The sequence below is a fragment of the Lonchura striata genome, chromosome 18 (genome assembly GCF_046129695.1).
Source record: "Lonchura striata isolate bLonStr1 chromosome 18, bLonStr1.mat, whole genome shotgun sequence".
NCBI lineage: Eukaryota > Metazoa > Chordata > Aves > Passeriformes > Estrildidae > Lonchura > Lonchura striata.
Window position 1 is genome coordinate 11,378,894 of NC_134620.1, and position 21,509 is coordinate 11,400,402.

At 48.7% G+C, this 21,509-nt stretch overlaps 1 protein-coding gene across 3 annotated transcripts in view; it reads left to right on the forward strand.

The window, feature by feature from the left end:
* CORO1C (coronin 1C) overlaps positions 1-21,509 on the forward strand; it is a 46,874-nt gene that overhangs the window by 15,292 nt on the left and 10,073 nt on the right. For all 3 annotated transcript variants that reach the window (XM_021544674.3, XM_021544675.3, XM_021544676.3), the window contains exons 2-3: positions 8,897-9,096; positions 18,493-18,615. In XM_021544674.3, coding sequence (XP_021400349.1) covers positions 8,902-9,096; positions 18,493-18,615 — 318 coding nt within the window. In that variant the 5' untranslated portion in view covers positions 8,897-8,901. The remainder of the gene's footprint in view (positions 1-8,896; positions 9,097-18,492; positions 18,616-21,509) is intronic.

The following is a 21,509-nucleotide window of genomic DNA, read 5'->3' on the forward strand; positions in this document are numbered from 1 at the left end:
AGCTCCGACCAGATTGCTACTTCCCTGTTAGCTCTGATAAGAGAACTGGGTCAGTGCTGGGGAGAAGCATTTTATCACTGGATTCCCTTTGCTGGAATCCTGGGAGAGCCATGTGCTCCTGACTGTGTTTCCCTTAGGATCATAGTGTGGTCTGGAGCCCTGTTCTTCCCTCCTCCCCATGGGTGTCAGGAGCATCCCTGAGGCTGCTGAGATGTCTCTGGCTGCAGCTCCCAGAGCTGTTATTGAGGATATTGCTCTGTCTCTTGGCAGTGGATGGGACACAGTGTGCAAAGAAGCTTCTCTGGTGTTTATTCCAGTGGAAAAGAAAAGGAAGGATTTTTGGAGGGGATGATGTGAAAGGCCACGGCCTTCTGTGGTCGGCTGCTGGAACAGCAGTGTCGGAGGTGGGAGTGTGTGGGAGGTTTCCTTTTCCTTGTCCAGTAAAAAGCTTCTGTGGTGTCCAGACACTGTGCAACTGTCTCTGCTGGCAGCAAAAGCAGAAGCTGAAATGCGGGGATCACAGAATGCCAGAATGGTTTGGGTTGGAAGGGACTTTAAAGCTCATCTCCTTCCCGCCCCTCTGCCACGGGCAGGGACACCTTCCATGCTCCAGCCTGGATTTGAATGCACTGAGGCACCTGGAATATTCAATCCCTGCTCTCTTAGCCCTGTATTTTGTATGCTACTTGACTTTATGAGATTTTGTCCTGAGTTTTTATCCTTTATTTTTATCTCCAGTTTGCTCTTTTCATATAATTTTAATACCCTCTTTTGTCCAGCCTGTGGTAACATCCCCTAAAACATCCCCCGCCACCTATGTGGGCAGGTAGCTTCAGTGCCAGCTGACAGAGGATGCTCTAAACCAAACATATAAACCCAAAAAAAGAGATTGTTTGGAGGCTGCTGCTCTAAACAGAGTGCAGCAGAACTCCCATTCCTGCTGGTGTCTCCCTTTGCTGGTTCCCCATCACTCCTGCTGAATTATTTCATGTAATGATTTTTGTGTGCATTCATTGCTCTGCCTTTCTGGTGGATGACACAGATTAAACGAAGCCAGACAACGCTCTCAGTTCGGGGTAATGACTTTAACTGCGGCGTCCTTTTGTCACTGCAAATTATGGTCAATGATGTAATGCTGGATGTGGAGATACAGTGACAACGTGTGGGAGTGGTAAGATCATCCCAGAAGGGTTTGGATTGGAAGCTTCAAGCTCATCTCATTCCACCTCCCTGCCACACGTAGGGACACCTTCCACAACCAGGTGATTCCCCAAGGAGATGAATTATATCTTGAAGTGAAAATAGCCCCAGAGGGGAGATGTGAGATGAGCACACACAGGTAAACCCTCAGGAAATAGAGTCCTTCTTGGTGATGCTGGGAGACTTGAGCTCTACAGGCACTTGTGACTCAAGAGTTCTTCATGTTCTGAAGGTTTTCATACGATCATTTCAGGTTACAGCTCTGAAATCCAGAGTTGTATCAAGTGTTTCACAGGTTGCAGCCAACACCTTGCTCTTCATCCAAAAGAGAAATTTCAGCTTATTCAAAGTTTGGGTTGTGTTACGTTTTTGAATGTGCTGGGCTCCCCAGTTGAGATATAATCAAATTCCCTGGTAGTTTGTGGTTTAGGTTCCCATCCCAAAATAGAATCTTGCCAGTGGTAGAACAGCTGGAAATTTCAGTATTAAGTTCATATTCCAGCTTTTTGTCTTTAAAATGAAGTGAAATCAGATGGCAGGGTCTTGCTCAACCTAGGCTCAAGTAACCAAAGACTGAAAATAATCTGCACACAAATATGATGTGTTTTGGAATTGTGACCATCTGTAGTAGTGTTCACCTTTGTTTTAAATAACTCTGAACAGCTGAAAACAACAGTTCTGTCAGCAATGGACTGGATGTGGATTGATTGGAAAAGGGATACACAGAGAGAATAGAATTGTTTTTAGAAGCACAGAAACTGCATCAAGGCATTCGTGGCTGTTCTCTTTTTCTGCTGAGCTTTCATGTGAAGTTGTGGGGTGAGCTGAACTTTTTGTGGCCACTTGACATTTCTTTCCCCCCACCTCCTTCTTTGCCCAAGTCTTGCAAGACTTTCTACCATGAGACTGAGTTCTTTTGTTCTGTGGATACTTGGAGAGGGAGGTGAAGTTCTCCAAGAGCACGGAGTGACAGGACAACAGGGAATGGGTTCAAACTGAGCAAGGATAGGTTTATAGGAGATATTAGGAGAAATTGTTCCCTGTGAGGATGGTAAGGCCCACAGTGCTGAGAGAAGCTGTGGCTGCCCCATCCCTGGAAATGTCCAAGGCCAGATCTGATGGGGCTTGGAGCAACCTGGGCTGGTGGAAGGTGTCCCTGCCCATGGCAGGGGGTGAAACTGGGTGAGCTTTAATGCCCCTTCCAAGCCAAGCCAAACCTTTCTGGGATTTTATTATACTGATTCCTCCTCCAGCCTTGCTGGTGACATACTGGTGACAAGATTTCCCTGGAATAGGTGTGCAGCTGGACTGAGCCCAGGACAGTGTGTGTCCCTGTCCTTGTGGCTGGGCATGGCCCTGGGTCACTGAGAACCCCAGAGCTTGCACAGCCAAGGCTCTGGAGTGAAAAACTGCCAGAAGGGAGTGATTAGGAAATATCCTGGAGGTCTCTGTGCCTTTTCTCAGTGCGTGCAGCTCTTGGCTCAGTCCCTGCCCCCTTGGGCCCACAGCAGTGGGACAGAACTGTCCTTGCCATGAGGAGAATGAGGGGATGGAGGTGTTTTAATGGCCTCAGACCCTCTGAATGCCTCTGTCCTCCCTTCCAGTGTGGCTCTGTACCTTATCTTCCATACATGTTCAAAGTGCTTCAGGGAGGGAATTGGCAGATTCCTTGTGGCTTTTCTCTGGTGCTTATCTCCATGATGGCCAACTGCTCTGCAGATGCGGCTCAGCCCTGCTCCCAGGGGCTGTTCTCTCCATGCCAGGGGCAGGTTGGAACATCCATGGCCTGGTTTGGGTTTAAGAGTATATCACACTTCCTACTTTTTTTTTTTTTTTTTTTTTTTGGTAAAACCAGCTCTGAGCACAGACATGATTTGCTGGTGAGGTTTTGCTGATGGGGCTCAAGTGGCTCAGCCCAGCTGAGGCCACTGAGGCCTCACAGTTGGTACTTGGGAATCTCTGGGCTTTCCCATGTTGCAGTTTCACCAGTGGGACCATCCCCTGTCCCTGCTGACCCCAGCACCCCAGCCATCCCATAAAACCATTCATAATTGCTGCTATTGCTGCTGGTGCTCTGCCTATAGAACCTCAGAATTACTGAGGTTGGAAAAGACCTTTAAGATCATCAAGTCCAACTACTGACCTTTTAATTTTTATTTTTCTTAATCTGCTTCTCATTTTTTAACAATTAAGACTGGATCTTTTTCCCAAAGCTCCTCAGCAAGGTTCATACTGGGAGTTTGGGGATTCACCATCAACAGCTGCGACTTGACTTTTTCCACTTGAGGAAGAGCCTTTCCAGTCCCAAGTACCAACCTTTTATAAACACCGTTCTCCATATCCACTGGATTTGTATCTCCTCACCCCCCTTAACAGTAGCCTCTGGCTGTCTGACTTCAACTGGCCTTTTATTCCAATGCCTCCCTTTCCAGAAGGGCTCACAATCACATGGGCTGAGCAGGATTTTGCCATTAGTGGGGGGTTTTCCTGTAAGTGTTCCCTAGCAGGATGCATTTCCTCTTGCATAAGCAGGCTGCAAACCCTCCGAAGCCACAGAAATCCATCTGTTGGATTCTTGAGACAGATAAATCCTTTATAAACAGGAAAATGGGCAAACTCATGGTAACTCTTGTGACACATCGTGATGGGAGATCAGAAAGGAGTGGAATGAAAAGTATCCCTGTGCGAGCGCGGCCGGCGGCATCCAGCCTTCCCAGGGTCCTTTAAAAGCTGCCACAAGGGCTGGGCTGTTCACAGGGCACTGACTGGCAGATGAACCCAAAGTTTTGGTAAAATTCAGCTGGCAGTCACTCAGGGAGGGAATAAATAAGAAGTTTGAAAGCTCGTTCCTCTGTCCCCACCAAGATGCCGTGTGTGGCCGAGCGGGATCCAGGAGCTCAGCGGCCGTAGATCTGTCAGCACTTCTATTGTGGAGGCCTTTGCAGGGTGTCCAATGCTTCTGGTTTAATTTTGCTGAGGGTTGTAACTCTGGCAAAATTTAAAGGCCTTTCAGCTCCCAGTCAGGAGGTTTTAAATCCTCTAATTTTGCACTTTACCCCCCAAAAATATATTCTGTCTAGCAAATGGATAGGGAGATGGTTCCTTAGCCAAGGTTTAACAGCATAGATAATGATCTAATGAACTTTTTTTTTAATACTCATGTTTCAAGTCCACTTCCTTAGAGAAAATCCCCAGCACAGCCCCGTTAGCCATGGATACACTTCCTTAGCCACTTGGGTATTTCCAAAGTCACTTTCCAAGGTTCCCTGAACTGCTCAGGTCATCCTTTTGCAAGTGTGATAGAGGCTGAATCAGCCTTTCCTTAGGGTGAATCACCTCAGGTGTTGGTGTCTCACCTGATAATCCTGAAAGTGGCACAAAAAAGACATGGACCTGTTAGAGCAGGTCCAGAGGAGGCCGTGGAGTTGCTCTGAGGGCTGGAGCCCCTCTGCTCTGGAGCCAGGCTGGGGGAGCTGGGGTGCTCACCTGGCGAAGAGAAGGCTCCAGGGAGAGCTCAGAGCCCTTCCAGTGCCTAAAGGGGCTCCAGGAGAGCTGGAGAGGGACTTTGGGTAAAGGATGGAATGACAGGACATGGGAAAATAGCTTTAAGACAAAAGAGGGTAGATTTAGATGGGATACTGGGCAGAAATTCCTGTCTGTGAGGGTAGGGAGGCCCTTACACAGTTTTCCCAGAGAAGCTGTGCCTGCCTCTGGATCCCTGGAGTGTCCAAGGCCAGGCTGGGAGGTGTCCCTGCCCATGGCAGGGGGTGGAACTGGATGACCTTTTGGGTTCCTTCCAAACCATTCCATGAATTTGCCAAGCCTGGAGCTCCTGCCCGTGACTCTGTTGAGAGAACCTGCAGCAACCAAACTGAGCTGTGGATTTTCTTGGAGATGGATGAGGAGGAAGAGGAGGAGGGAGTGCATCCTTTGCACGGCAGGACTGAGAAGCGAAGAGGAGACTAAACACTCCTCCCATTTAGGGACAGTCTATGGCAGGGCTTAGGACTCTTTTTGGGGTGCTCAGGCTCCCCCTCGCCCCGTTGGGTTTTTCACCTGCTCTCCCTGGTGAGCTGAAAGAGCCACAGTCGCTGCTCCTTCCAACCACCACCAGCACATTCCCCCCTCCTTCTCCTTGGAGAGCTGCCCGATCAAAATGGCTCTGATCCAACGCCAAGAATCACTCCCTTTGCTATGGAAATGAGCACTTGGAGGCTGCTCACCATGTGTTGATCAGAGAGTTCCTGCTAAGGATGATGAGCTGTAGGTGGGGAAGAGGGCAGGGAAGGTGTGTTCCAACAGATCCCTTTGGAACAAATAAGGATATTTTTGGAGGCATCTGAACTCTCTGCATTTTTAAAAAGTCATTTATAGAAAATGGAATGATTACCCTTTGCATCAAAGGGTGAAAATGAGTGGAATAAAGTAGTTGGATTTCACCATGGGGTAAAGGGAGTTTCTCTTCTGTGAAAGTGGAAGGGCTGACAGATCTCCAGCATATACCTGATATTAGAAATGAACATTTTTTCCTGCTGTTCTGGTATTGATTAAGTGAAGAAGCAATACAATTATCCATGTGATACAAATAATCCTTTGTAACCATCACACCTGAATTGCCAGCAGTGGAGCAGCCACATTCCCAGCCCCCTGGCTCTGTGGGATATGATTCCAGGCAATTTGCTGTGCTGGCTCAGCACGACAAGTTCAAACCTTTGCTTTACCGTCTTCCCAACAATCTGATTTTAATCTGGATTCACAGCAGGATGGGAATGTTGCCAGGGGGCGAACACTCCTGGAAATCCACCATGCACAAAGCAGGAGCCTTTTCCCTGCTCCTGGATGAGTTGTGCAGGCAGATGATGAAAAGAGTTTGCTGCAGGGGGTGTGAAAGGGCTGAGCTGGGCACGAGCTCCAGTGGTGTCACACTGGGCTTGGGAGAACATTCCCAATATCCTGGGGGTGGCCTGGGGTCACCTGGAATGGTGGGAAGATGGGGGTGATGCTGCTCTTGCATGGTGCTCACTGCCAGACCTGACCATGGACTCAGGTTCAGCTGAGCCTTCCCAGCTCTGGGAGGAGCCCTGGGGATGGAATTGTGTGACAGGGCTCGGAATGAGTCGACACAAATCAGTAACTGGGCGTGGAAATGCATTTTTTATGAACCTTGAGACTTCAGCGTTTCTTGTCATTTGGGCATCTTGGAGTTGAAATTCCCCTTTTCTTTGTGCATGATTTGGTGAGGTTGGGATCGTGCTGGAAGTGTCCAAGGCCAGGCTGGATAGGAGTTGTGCAAGGTGTCCCTGCCCATGGCAGGGGGTGGAACTGGATGAGTTTTAGGGTCCCTTCCAACCCAAACCATTCCATGATTTTATTTAGTGCTCTCACCTGCTGGCTGGAGCTGGAGAGCAGTTCCTGGTTTATGACTTCCCATCACACTCCGGTGTTCCGGGGCGTGTCCAGCATGGAACAGGCCTCTGATTTGTGCTCTGAGGGAAAGAGTTGGCAGAAAGTTCATTACACAATTCCAGTAACTGATGGAAGTAGGGAGGGAGCCTAAGTTCAGCTTCAATAGGACAGAAATCATTAACAATTTCCATTCTGTGGACATTTTAAAACATCTCAGTTCTTCCCAAAATTTTGCACTTAAAACCTATTTTTTTCTTAAACGTTCTTAATTCTCTTTAAAATATCAGTATGAAAAAGGTACTGTGGGGAACCCCTACCTGCTGTCTGTGGCTGGGAATGACCATGGAGCATGAAGGTGTTTGAGGGCCTCCACCCCACACTTGGGACAGGTGTCCCCATCACAAAACTGACCCCAAATCTGCCTTTACTGGGCACACTGGTGGCTCCAGTGGCACTGGTACATCCCTGTCCCAGCAGCTGTGGAAGTGACCAGAGAGCCAGCTCCCAAATGGGCTCTGCTGGAAAACAAACCCTCTGCTCCTTCTCCCTTATCTCTGCAGAACTGGAGAGTTTCACTGCAGAGCTGTTTCGTTAATTGGAACATTTTCCTCCTCTTCAAACACGTTCTGTGGCGTTTCCCGGCTCTGATGAGCGCTTCCCTGCAGTTAATCCCGCTTTTTGTCGTGGTTAATTTTTTATTTCACCTCCCAGACTACAAAACAGCCGTTCAGCTTCCCTGCGAAGCCTTTGCAGTCGCAGACAGCTCTCTGAGCTTTCATCACATTTGCAGCAGCCAGCCTGGGAGCAGGAATTCGGGATAGAGCCACATTCCCAGTCTCTCACTCCGGAGCATCCTGCTGGCGCGAGGAGCTCCCGGGACTGAGCGGTTTTTCCCAGCCTCTCCATGTGCTTGGGGACCCTCTGGGAGGAGAGATAGGAGGTGGACTCTGCTTATTTTTATTTTTATTTTTTCCCTTTTTTTTTTTTTGCTATCCCTAGAGACTGGCACAGAAATATTTTTCCCATATGTAAAAGCAAGATGCTGTATGGAGGCTCCTCTTCTGCTCCCTCTTCTCTGAGGGACAAAGTCTGGGATGATGAGAGAAGCCCTTCCCAGATGTGAGGCCTCCATAGGTTGTATCCCTCATCCAGGGTTGGTGTTGTGTCAGGTGCTGGAATTTTCCACACCAGTTCCTTTTCCCTCTATTCTAACTCCAGCGTTCTTAAAAATAATTTTTCTCAAGAAATGCTACAGACGCACCAAGTTAATTGGAGTCATTAACTTGTTTCCATTACTCCTTTCTGCCTAGGAAACTCATTTTTTTAGGGTGATTTTGGAGTTAGAAGAAAGAACTGGAAGCTAGGGAACATGTGGAACCACTTCACAGGAACACAGGATTTTGAGATCTTGCATTTTTATTTACATCTTCTGGACCCTGTCTGACTTGAAAGTAAACAAGTTCAATTCAAGACTAGATTTATCCCTGAAAATATGTGGAGACTTGTCTAAAAACTACTTTTGGGATTAGGAACTTCCTTTACTGCAGTCAGGGAACACATTTACGGCGGGGAAATTAATGCTTTACTGGCAAATTCTGTAAAAACCCCCTGGAAATGCAGTTGGGTTGGGCTGGGTGCAAAACAACCTGGAATTTTAGTTAATATAAGAAGGAAAAGGCAAAGCTGGTTGAGAATTTGGCAGGTCTTAAGGTGGATGTGGAAGTGTCCAAGGCCAGGTTGGATGGGGCTCGGAACAACCTGGGATAGTGGAGGGTGTTCCTGCCCACGGCAGGGAGTGGAATGGGATAAATTTGAAGGTCTTTGGTGCCAAGAGGATGGTGCCAGACTAGTTCCAGCAGTGCCCAACAACAGGTTGAGGAGCAATGGCCATAAACTAAACCATGTGGAATTTCACATGAGGAGGAACTTCTCATGGAGGGTGGCCAAGCACTGGAACTGCCCAGGGAGGGGGGTGGAGTCTCTCTGTCTGGAGAAATCCCAAACCCACCTGGATGCATTCCTGTGTCACCTGCTCTGGGTGACCCTGTCGTGGAAGGGGGCTGGACTGGGTGATCTCCAGAGATCCCTTCCCACCCAACCCAATTTGGGATTCTTCCAACCCAAACCATTCCACGACTCTACAAAGAGCGAGCGAGGTTGCGTTCCCTCATTGCTGAAAGCGCGGCCGTGAAGCCGATGAGAACATCCAGTGTTGATCTCCAGGAATCTCCTGGACAATCAGGACATCCTTTCCCTGGAACTGACCCTCTCCTTTTGCATCCCTGTGCAGACACCATGAGGCGGGTGGTACGACAGAGCAAATTCCGGCACGTCTTCGGCCAGGCGGTGAAGAACGACCAGTGCTACGACGACATCCGCGTGTCCCGCGTCACCTGGGACAGCTCCTTCTGCGCCGTCAACCCCCGCTTCGTGGCCATCATCGTGGATGCCAGCGGTGGGGGAGCCTTCCTGGTGCTGCCTCTGCACAAGGTAAGTGCTGCTGGGATGTTTCTGGAGTTACCTGTGCTGTCATCCCGGCGTTTCTTTGGGAATAATGAAGGGCTGTGGTGACAACGGCTGCTCAGTGGTGCCGTGGATGAATGTGTTTAATGTCTGTAATCAGTCTGATGCTTTCTGTACATTAAACACAACAAACAAGCTGTTTGCTTGACTCGTCTGAGCTGATTCTGGCAGAATTTTCCACGTAGAATCGTATTTTGGAAGCCTCTCTATGATCAAGTCTGGTTTTTCTACTGTCAGGGATTCAGCTTTTTATTTTTGAACCACCTGAATCAAACTGCTCCTTGCAGAGTTAAACCAGGAACCACCTAAGCCCAAGTGCTCCTTGAGAGTTAAACCAGGAACTATCTGAATCCAGTTGCTCCGTGCAGAATTCATTCAGGAATGCATCTGAGCCCAACTGCTCCTTGCAGATTCAACCCAGGAACGCACCTGAGCCCAACTGCTCCTTGCAGCCCCACATTGGAGGGGTGCAAAGGAATGAGCTGGTTCCAAGAAGGGCATTCTTGTTTCCCCCTGGTCCTGCGTGGAAAAGTCACATCCATCTTCTGGACGAGATTCTTCTCATCTCTTTCGGTAATGCTTAACCAGCAAATTCCTGTGATCAAAAGACTTTTTTGCAACATTCTTTTCTCCGTGACCCTCAAACTCCTCTCTTAAGCCTGTGGTTAAGTTGTCCTCAGTCTGTCATCAGCCCTGAGCTGCTTTCCCAGCTCCACTTCCAGATCTGCCCTGTGGAATACAGAATTAGTGCCCAGGATTCAGCACAACTTCCCACCCGGCCAGGGCAGAGCGGAGGCAGCGACGTCTCCATCGTGTTAAGCAAAGCCAAACCCCAACCTCCCAAAATAGCTCAGTTTGCTGCTCTGATGAGCAGCCCTTCCCTGCTTAGGGCTCATCCTCAGGCCACGTGTCCTCCTCCTGTCTGGGCCACGCGTGGTGGCACGGCCCTGGATTAGGAATTCCTCGTTCAGCTTCATCACGGCGCAGATGCCGACAGCTGGGGATGTGCATCCCTCTTTTCCTCGCTTAAATCCCAATGTTTGGAGCACAGATCAGATGAGGGAGATTGGGGGCTCAGCCTGAGGAGAAGGAGGCTCAGCGGGACCCTCTGGTTCTCCACAACTCCCTGACAGGAGGGGGCAGCTGGGGGGGTCAGGCTTTGCTCCAGGGAACGAGGGACAGACACAGATGGAACGGCCTCAAGTTGTGCAAAGGGAGGTTTAGAATGGATATTGTGGAAAATTTCTTCATGGAAAGGGTTGTCAGGCATTGGAAGAGGCTGCCCTGAGCAGTGATGGAGTCCCCATCCCTGGAGAGATTTAAAAGCCTTGTGGATGTGGCACTTGGGGACATGATGGCCTTGGCAGTGCTGGGGGAACAGTTGGACTCAGTGGTCTCAGAGGGCTTTTCCAACGTTAATGATTCTATGATTCTGTGTTTTCTCAGTCCCTGGCAGAAATTCCTGCCAATTCTGAGTGCCCTTTTGCATTTTGAAGTGCCATCTTTGGCATTATGTTCACATCCATTCTGTTCTTCCTCCCACTCTCGTATTTATCACTGCCTTGGTGCCCTCAGCTCCATTCCTGCCTTCCACAGGCATTTAATATTCACATCTGAAGAGGTTCCATGGGAAGCTGGAGGAGCTGTGGCCCTCACCCCCAGCCTGACACGTTCTTTTGCAATGCAGTGCTTTGCTGGCTCTGCTTTAACCAGTTCCTGTGTTCCGCATTATTTTTATAGCCTGGGCTGATGAAATTGTTCCTTTAGTTCCTTCAACACCCTAAATAACATTTGGATTTCTTTTTGAGCCTGTTTAGTACAGATACTTGTTAAGCTCCCCGCAGCAAAATCTTTGTTGTTATAGTCAAGGAAAAAAAAAATCCATTTTCAACCATGGGTTTGGGCTGATTTTAAAATTGAGCCATAAGAATACACTTGCTGCATTTTTGCAGGGGAAATGTCCCATAACGACATCGTGGCTGCTCAAACCCAGCGGTCTGCTGCTCGCTGGGAATTACCTGGGATGTGGCTGACCCTTGCTGCGGGGCGAGCACAGAAAAGGGGAGATTTCACTCGTTTTAATGTGCTTTTCTTGCCAATTTTCAGTGATATCACAGCGTTTTGTTGTGCCCGGGGTTTGTCACTGCCGGGGCTGGTGGCTCCCGGCGCTGGGCGGGAGGTCTGGGGGGTGTTTTTGGGGCGGGACGAGCCCCCCGAAACCCCGCTCTCCGCGTGTCGGGAGGGGATGGACGGACGGACGGACGGACGCGGGAGGGACGGACAAGCCCCGCCCCTCCGCGCAAGCCCCGCCCCTCCGCGCGCGCGCGCCCGCGCCCGCCGCAGCGGCACTGCGGCGGCCGCGGCTTTTTACCTTATATGGTCATGGCAGCGCTCGCGGCCGCCGCGCTGATTGGCGGGGGCGGGGGCGCGGCGCGGCAAGTGCGCGGGAATTAACCCGTGAGCGCGGGAATTCATTTATTAACCCGTGTGCGCGGGAATTAACCCGTGTGCGTGGGAATGAATTAACTAGCCCGTGTGCGCGGAAATTCATTAATTAACCCGTGTTTGCGGGATTTAACCCGTGTGCGCGGGAATGAATTAACTAACCCTTGTGCGCGGGATTTCATTAACCCGTGTGCATGGGAATTAACCCGTGTGCACAGAAATTCATTAATTAACCCGTGTGCGCGGGAATGAATTCATTAACCCGTGTGCGCGGGATTTCATTAATTAACCCATTTGCGTGGGAATTAACCCGTGTGTGCGGGATTTCATTAACCCGTGTGCGCGGGAATGGATTAACTCCAAGTGGGAGACGCAGGGGCTGCATCCTCTTTTCCATCCCCGCAGCTCCCGGAGTAGCCGCAGCCAGCGCAGCCGAGCCGGCTTTGCTGGCTGTGGAAATGCTTTGTCCGAATTTCCTGTTTTCCTGCACGCACATGTGCAGGGGCTCTGCCAGGGACTCGCCATTCCCATGCTCCGGCAGGAGCTGCTGAGCATCAGACAATCTTAATTCCCACAGGTTGCGTGGTCTGGGGGGTTGGCCTGTGTTGGAATGAGGCACATAGTTTGGAAAAGCTGTAATTCCTCTCGGTCGGGGTTGTGGAGGTGATAAGAGCCAGGGTAATCAGCATTAACTCTGCTCACCAGGGAAGGAGCTGGAAACTTCCCTGCTTGTTTTGGGTTGTGGTCGTAGAGTTGGTTTTCTCTGAGGCTTGTCCCAGGGAAAGCTCTGGGTACACAGGGGAGGTACCAGATAAAAATTCTCCGAGTTTCCTGATATGTTGGGAAGGATGACTTGGAAACACCTGGATTCAGGGGGTGGTTCTGGTGCTGGATCTGTGCTCCATCAGAACTGGAGAAAAATGTCTTTTTTCGTGTCCTCAAAAACTCTTTGCAGTTTTTATCTGCGCAGAAAAACCTGCTGCAAATGTTCCTTTTTGTTTGACTTCATGCAGAAAGATTCATTCAGCCACAAGTTGTGTTACATAAGGCATTTACCAGAGGTTTATTCAGTCCCTTTTGGATATAGCTTTTATTAGATTTCCATTTTCCTGATCCCTTCCTGCACCCCCTTCACACCAGCAGCATTCCTGCAGGATCTGGGATCAGATGGTGCCCTGAGAGGCAAATTAGCATGTGGGTGGGGGCGTGCACACCTCGGGAATGATCTTCTCCAAGGAATATGTTGTTCTGCAAGTGACAGGCCTTGGTGTTCATCCATGGCATATGAGAGTTGTTAAGCAGCTCTTCCCAATTCTTATTCCACCAGGAAGGATTTAAGGGAAAGAAAATAATCTTTTTCTGAACTGTGTGTAGAATAAAATCAGGAGGTTTTTGCTGTGATGGGTTTATTAAGCCTTTCCTACCATTTTAAGGGGAATGTGATGGATTTTGTCCTTTTATTTCACCTTAGGTTTTTATCTCTAAAAAGAAGTTTATATTTATCATTGTCAGTTTGATTCCAATGGATCATCAGGTTCTAATGCAGCAGGGAAGAGAGGGCAGCAGAGGGGCTAATGGATCTCATTCCTCCAGGGGAAAAAAGCAGCAAATTCCATCCCCTGTCTTACAGTCAGAGGTTTGTACAAGTATCTCTGCAATTTTAAGGTTTTGTCCAACAATGAAAATGAAGGTTATACTTGGTGGAGCCCTGGGTCATCTGTTCCCAGCTCGTGGGGATGATCCCCATGGATCCCTGTCTCCTTGGCCAGCAGCTCTGCTCTCTCTGGGTGGATGCTCATCCTCTGAACAGCAGCAGAGTTTTTCCACTTTATCCAGAGCCCTCAGTTCTGGGACACCCGTTGGCTTTACTGCAGTTGGGAAGGAACAGAGGGATGAATTGCTTTGGAAATCATATTTTGGAGAGGGCAAAAAGCACTGCCTCTGTGCTTTTTAATTGTAATGTCATTTCTGGGATGGATATCCATGGAAATGCTGGAGCTGTGCTGCACTCCCAGCTCCTAGGGATGGGAATTGCAGGTAGGGTTGGCTGTGAGGACTGTTTGTGTTGTTTTGTTTTGTTTTGTTTTTTCCTTTTTAAAGCCAGCATGTGTCCATTCTGTGGCAACCTGGGATGGGATCACAAAATCATGGAATCCTTGAGGTTGGAAAAGACCTCCAAGCTCATCAAGTCCAACCTTTGACCAAGTGAACCACATCACAAAATGCCCCAATTGCTTGTATTTTAACACTTCCAGGGATGGTGACTCCCCCACTTCCCTGGGGAGTCTCTTCCATGCTTCACCACCCTTCCAGTGAAGAAATGTTCCCCAATATCCAATGTCACAGCCCTGCAGCTGCCAAGGTGACAACGAGAACGGGAGCACTGCTGGGAGATTCTTGGAGAGCACAGTGGCCTCTTACTGCCTGACTTTCCAGTGGATCTTTTGGGAATAACACTTCCTAATCTTCCTGATTAGTTCTGGATGCCTGGACTGGGCTGTGGGGTGACTGGTGGCTGCTGGGCATGGGCAGGAGTTTCCATTTCAGCCCAGATTTCCCCCAGGTGCCTCCTCCAGGCCCAGCTGCTGCAGCCAGAGATGGAGGCTCAGCGCTCAGAAATTCCCTAGATGAAACTTAGGAGTTTTTTAAAGTCCACAATTTAAAGAAAAGAGGAGTATTTTCTCTAGCAGAAAAAAAGGTGCAGTCGGTTGGGGCTTCAAACTTTGCAGTTGTGACCTGATTTCCTTCCTCAAACTTACTCAGAGTGAGGGGGGAGCTGCTTTGGCTTGTGCAACTCGATGCCACTTCCCTAATTTACATGGAGATTTCAAGGAGCACAACCATGGGCTGGGGAAGCAGCTGTTCTCCCTGATATTTTTACCATAATCCATGAGCTGTTTCCTGCCACCAAATGCCCTTTTCTGGCAGAGAACTGATCACAAGACACTCAAATTAATTCCTAAAACTCCCACTTTTAGGAACAGTTTTCTTGTGTTGCTTATCCATCCCTTTTGGATTTAATCATATTTTTTCTTCTCATCTGTCACTTGCTTTCTGGTCTGGGTTTAATATTTCTGATGATTTAACTTTTTTTTTTCCTGATCTGGAATACATTGGATACATTAAAATTTAATTTTCATAATTAAAATTAATTTAATAAGGCAAATTTGCCCCTTGCTGAAGCACCTGAATATTGAGTGTGTGTTCAGTCAACACCAACTTTATTAAGAATTCTCAAATTCACCTTTTTGACCAACATTTTATAAAACACAACTCCAGATTTCGAAAGTTATCAGGGATGTGTCAAACCACAGCCCTAGTGGATTACGAGAAGGATTGAATTTCTTAAAGTTAATTTTAAGCTGTGTATCAGCACTTGAGATTTATTTTAAATCCTCTCCTAATTATAAGATTACATTTTCCAAATAAATAAATAAATCCCCAAACCTGGGAGCATTAGAGTAGCATGGAAACACACCCAGCTGCCAACAACGCTGCCAAACCTCGTGGTGTTCTGCTGGTGTTGCAAAGGGATTGTATTGAAAACCGTGGGATTTGGTGGTTCTTGTAACCCTACTGCAGCTTTCCCTTTTGGCAAATCCCCTAAAATACTGATTTTTCCAATGCTGGGAATTGGGGTTCCCTGCTCCAGGGGGCCGAGTGCTGCCGGGAGGGGGAATCTGATGGGTGGAATTTGCCAAAGCAGCGCTGAGAGGTGGTAAAATACATCCCTGAGCTGAAAGCTGCCCATCGCTGCTGCTGTGAGGGCTCAGCCCTGGGGTGGTGCTGTGGGTGGCTGTCCTGTGCTGTCCCCACAGAGGGGGACAACAAGGCAGGGACCCCAAGGCAGGGTCTCTGCCGGAGGCGTTGGTGACGCGGGGCGGATGCGGCGCCGAGCTCTCGGAACGCGCTCAGGAAAACACCGCGGTTTCCTCTGCTCTGCAGAGACAGTTTGGTGCCTCTGACCACAAGGCAGGAGCTTCTCTCGAAGGGTTGGGGCTCCAGCAGCACCTTTATGTCCTTATTTAGTCTCGTTTTGGTGGCTGCTGCTCGTTTTTGTACGTCCCCAGAGGCGGCCGAGGAAGGACCGGACGTGGCGCTCGGGGCTCAGGGCCGGGTGGTGAGATGGGGGTTGGTCACAGGTTGGATGATCTTGGGGGTCTTCCCAACCTGAATGATTCTGGGATTGTTTTTGGAGTCTGGTGAGCACTAGAGTCTCTCCTCTCATGTCCAAGTGAAGGTGTTGATGCTCCTGAGCTCTTCATCTCCCTGGGATTGTCTTCCTCTGCCAGATCCCAGGGAGCTGCTGTGGGACATCTGCTGTGCTTCGTCCTCTCTTCCTTGGTTTGTAATTCTTTGTGGATAAACGAGCTTGAGGTTGTTGCCTCTCCCACACTGCTGCTAAATAACATCTCCTTTCCATGTCCTGCCTGGCTGTTCCCCATTGGAAATGGGGTTTGGTGTCACTCTCCAGATGCAGGCAGGGACAGGGGGATGTCTGTAGGTGATGCACAGGGAATTCTGCCCCTCTCTCCTGTTCAGGTGAGACCCCACCTGCAGCAGCTCTGGAATCCCAGCACAGGAAGGACGTAGAACTGTTGGAGAGAGTCCAGAGGAGGCCATGGAGATGCTCTGAGGAGCCAGGCTGGGAGAACTGGGAGTGTTCACCAGGAGAGGAGTAGGCTCCAGGGAGACCTCAGAACCCCTCCAAGTGCCTAAAGGGGCTCCAGGAGAGCTGGAGAGGGACTTTGGACAAGGGATGGAGGGACAGGACACGGGGAATGGCTTTAAAATAAAAGAGGGTAGATTTAGGTGGGATACTGGGAAGAAATTCCTGTCTATGAAGGTGGGGAGGCCCTGGCTCAGGTTGTCCAGAGAATCTGTGGCTGCTCCTGGATCCCTGGAAGTGTCCAAGGCCAGGTTGGATGGGGTTTGGAGCAACCTGGGATGGTGGAAGGTGTCCCTGCCCATGGCAAAGAGTGGGACTGGATGATCTTTAAGGTCTTTCCAACCCAACCCGTTCCATGATTCTGGCAGCTCTGCTCCTTATGGAAGGGCAGGATCCTGGTTTAAGGACACAGGAGGTGGGAAGCAGTGTCACTGAGTGTCACTGCTGTCACAGGCTCGGCTGTGCAGGTTCATTGTGATCAAAACTGAAAGGTGAAGTTTGGGGTTTAATTTGCTCAAATTAAATTTGGGTTTGGCCTCCCCACAGTAATAAATGACTGTAAAGGCCCAAAACTGAACTGACAAGTGTTTGTGCAGCCTGGAAATAGTTACCAGGGGCTCCTCCTGGAGGATCCCACTGATTCCTGCCAGGGAGCCAGAACAGGCAGTCCATGACATTTTGCATTATTATTGCTATTTTTCCTTTTTGGTTCAGGCCTGTATTTGTCTGTGGCCTGTCATGTGCCTTCTGCAGTTCGTGTGCTCTGCATGGTTCTCCTTTTAATTGGGTAAATTAAAATGGATGAATTCTACATGGCAGTTGGGTGTATTAATTTTTTTAAATCCTATTTCACATTATGGCATCCAAGAGGGATTACACAGGCTTTAATTTTTGAATGGCAGATTTATGGCTTTTCATCTACAACTCTTCTCCTTTTAATAAATCCAAAAGCAGCTGAATCACTGAGTTTTGTTGTTTTGTTTTTTGTTTTTTTTCTTTTGAAGCCTAAATTTGGCCTTTTAGGAGCTAGTGGGATCTTTTGGGATCAATATCTTGTTTTGCTGTTTGTGGAAGGCTCCAGGTCAGTTGTCCTCAAGAGACAATGTCCAGCATTATTCTGGTTATCAGCCTTGAATAGGAGCAGCCTCCCACATGAAGCGGGGTGGGAGGCATAAATTAAGGAATGTCACCTCCAAGGTTGGGGAATGTTCCCATCCAATGGCACAAGTGACATTCCAACCATTTCTTCTGCATGTTTAAACACAAAAGAAGACGACCCCATCCCAGACCTCTCCCTGCTGTGTCTCTTCTCCCATCACTCATCTTGAAAAGGTCATCCCCCAAACAAAACCCCATGGAGCAGCACCAAGGGTGTGGCCGTGGAAGTGGAGGAGTCTCCTCCTCACCCTGCTGCTACTGCTGTGCATCTTCACTATTGTAAATATTGCTTCCCTTGTGTGCAAGGCTTGGCCAAGAGAGAGAAGGATGATGAAAGTGATTTTCCCTTTCCTTCTTTGTGGAATCAGCTGTTGGAGTGGATCAGGTACTTCAGGGTATTCAGAATATTTGCTGCTCCTCAGCAAAATGTAGATGCATGGGCAGAATTGGTGTCTCAGATTCAGCTGGGTTGGCATCACTGGATTTGTGCCAGTTCAGGTTTAAGTGGCTCATTTTTTTGGAAGTGTTATCCCTGTAGGGAGCTTGGCATTGGTGGCCCCGGTCCTCTGGCCATGGAAAGGCAGGTGTGGGGCAGGTGTGGCTGTCACAGTCCATGTTGGAAACATTTATTCCTCCAAACAATTTTCCTCTGCACAACTGCATCCTAAAATCTTCCCATCCAAGCAAAATCCTTCTGTTTTAGGAAACCAGGGAGACCTGGTAAATTCAGTGACCAGCAACATCCTCCAATGGCATTTTTAGCTTGATTGTCTTCAGCTACCTCTGTTGGGAGCACAGATGAAACCAAGGCTTTGCTATGCCCAAAAGTCAGGATGGAAAAAGGGATGATGTGGCAGAAGATGCTGAGATGTGGGATCACAACCCTGCTGTGCTGGATCTCTGATCCCTTTCCTTTGCTCCATGGGGAGTTTCCAGCTCGTTGATGCTGGGGAGAAGAGCTGCTGGTCTGTTCCTCTGCTGATCCATGAGTTCAAATCTCATGGAATTGTGGGTATGAAAAAGCAAACGGAGGGTCGGGAAGCACCTTTCCTTCAGGATATCACAGCTCTCTTTCTCCTTCTTCCCTCCAGACAGGCAGGATTGACAAGTCCTACCCCACAGTGTGTGGCCACACGGGGCCGGTGCTGGACATCGACTGGTGTCCCCACAATGACCAGGTCATCGCCAGCGGCTCCGAGGACTGCACTGTCATGGTGAGTGTTCCTTGAGGGGTGGGCTTTGCTCCCTGCTAGAACTCTGCTCCAAAGGACACCGGAGGTGTCTCCAGGAACCTTCTGTTCCAGGGTGAGGTGAGGGCGGAGTCGTTGTGGAAGGGTTTGAGTTGGAAGGGACTTAAAGCTCATCCCATTTCAACCCCTGCCATGGGTAGGAACACCTTCCATAGACCAGGCTGGTCCAAGCCCTGTCCAGCCTGGCCTTGGACACTGCCACGGATGGACAACCTGTGCCAGGGCCTCACCACTCTCACAGGGAAGATTTTTTTTCAATTTTTCCTTCCCCATGGCATTTGTTTGATGTTTTGGAAGAGGAATGAGTGCCAGTTTGTGGTGAGGTGTTCTGGTTTGTTGAGCTTTGAGAAGACAGGTGGTTCCTTGCCTCAAATATCCCAGTGGATGTAGAAGTGTGTGTTGGGATTGGAAGGGAATGAGCCCAGCAGGCTCCAAGATTCTTTCAACCCTTGATTTAAGGAAATCACTTGAAATTTTCCCTGTATCTCCTAAGTTTTGAGCAGGTGTCAAAAAGGTCTTTTTTTTTTTAATAAATAAATAAAAATAATCTCCCAGATTCTGCACCTGCTAGCCTTGGATTGAGACCTGTTTTAACTCAGTGATAGCCCAGCCAGGCTCGCTCCGTGACGGATGTGGAATCCTGTGTATGCAAACACAGCAGAATAAGTGAAAGAAAATCCTTGGAAGATGAAATAATGCCAAATAACTCCAGGGATCTTTGGCCATATTTAGAAATGCTGTAGGCTGAATGTTATATTGAAATCTTATTATAGATCATGTCAGATAAATTCCTTTGCTTCTGTTCATCGTTAAAATGTTTGGGAGGGGATTCATCCCAAGAGGCTTTTCCTGGGACAGCTCTAGCCTGTGATCTTTCAGTCTTGGAAGCTGAAACATGTTAACAAAATGGGCTATATTTAATATTAAACAAAACAACTAGTAACTCTCACTACTGGGCTGGAACTGAGCTTTGGAAGGATGCGGGAATGTTTCTCCAACCAGAATGTAGAAGGGCTGCACATTGGGAATGTTTCTGAAATGTGAGCATCAGTGAAGGCCCAGAGCTGCCTCCTTGGAGGCAAAACAGGTCTGTAATCCAAGTGCAATGAGAAATATGTTGGAAGGCTCCAAAGGGACTGAATTGTGGAGAAAACCTGACAGAGTTCAGTTACAAGTTGTCCAAGTGGACAAGCTCTCTCTCTCACACGAGCCCAAATCCACTCTCTCCCTCACACCATCTTTATGTGGATACAAACTGCAGGAATCTGCACCTCCCACTGGACTCTGGGGGTTCTCCACCCATCCCAAGGTGGGGATGAGCTTTCCATCCATCCCTGGAGGCAGCACCCATGTGGGAAGGAGGGGGGACCTGCATGGGGTGGAGCTCTCTGGGGGTTTTGCACCTTCATAGTTGTTTGGTATGACCTGTCTGGAGTGGAAGGGGAAATAGGTGAGTCCTTGCTGTATTTCCAGGATCAGGGATGTGCAGGGTTTGGAAGATGCTGGGGGTGTGTTAGCTGGAGGTTTGGAATGGGAGATGATGGATCCCAAGTCATTTGGGACGGGAACTGCACTGCTGTGCGAAGAACACCCCTGCCTTGGACTTTTGGGCATGAGCTAATGAGCTTTCCCAATTTTAATTGCTTTTCTGGCCTGGCATGGATAGTTCAGTGTCCTGTTTTCCTGGACAAAGGGTTTGGGTCCTGCTTCCTGAGCAGCCTGAGCAGAATAAACCCAGGGAGCTTTACAGGACACGTGGCTGTTCATGGGCTCCGAGCTCTGCTGGGGGGAGACACGGAAAAGTGACGTGGGGGATTCTGTGGCAATTCCAGCTGCTGGAGAAAAGACCTGGTTCTTAAAGAAGGGCACCATCTGTGCCCTGGCACTCAGGGATTTAGGATCTCACCCTCTGCCATAAGAAATCTCAGCTAAGTCAGCTAGACCGTGTATTGAGGGAGAGAGTGTGGATTTGGGATGGTATTGAGGGAGAGGATGTGGATTTGGGATGATGTGAGGGAGAGAATGTGAATTTGGGATGGTATTGAGGGATAGAAAATGGATTTGGGATGTTATTGAGGGAGAGAATTTGAGGTACAAACCACTGTCACCAGGTGCAGAGGGCTGATTTCCTGCAGCCATCACTCTGCAGCCCCCCTGTGGCACAAGAAAACTTCACTTGGCCCTATCCAAAGCCAGAATCCTTTTCCTCTAAAGAAATTCCAGATTTTTACAACACCTGCCCATAAACCTCAAATAGGTTTGGTGTTGGGAATACCAGACACAGCATTAGAGAGGAGACTGGGAAAGAGGAGAGGACCTGACATCCTTCTCCAAAGGCTTCCTTTAGAGCCCTTGCAAATGCCTTCTGTGGCCTCTTCCCTTGGAGGAATTGTTTCCTTGTGCCAGCAAATGAGGAATTACTTAAATATTCCTGCTTGATGTTGTGCTGAATGGCTCTGATGTACTGCAGGCTTTTGTTTCAGCTGGAAGATGTTTTAGTGGATAAAGATTTGTAGATGGTATCAAGGCCCTTCCTCAGATATGGAAAATTTTCTTCATCACAAGGTGGATTTTAAGGAATTTTGTGGAAAGGTCAGAGCAGAACTCATGTGATGGAGCAAATTCCTTTAAAAATCAAAGAGAGCCCTTGCAGTGACCTGAGCCACCAGCCAGGACAGGGAGAATGAGGAGAAGGTCTGACCCTGCAAAAATGATGCGCCGAGAACCTCTTCCTGCAGGGATATGGGAGCAGGGCCATGGATAAATCCAGGCCTCAAATTCAGGTACTTCCTTACTTAGAGTGATAAAAATTGATATATGTGATGTAGGAAGTAATGTTTTTTATAGACATGGATTTA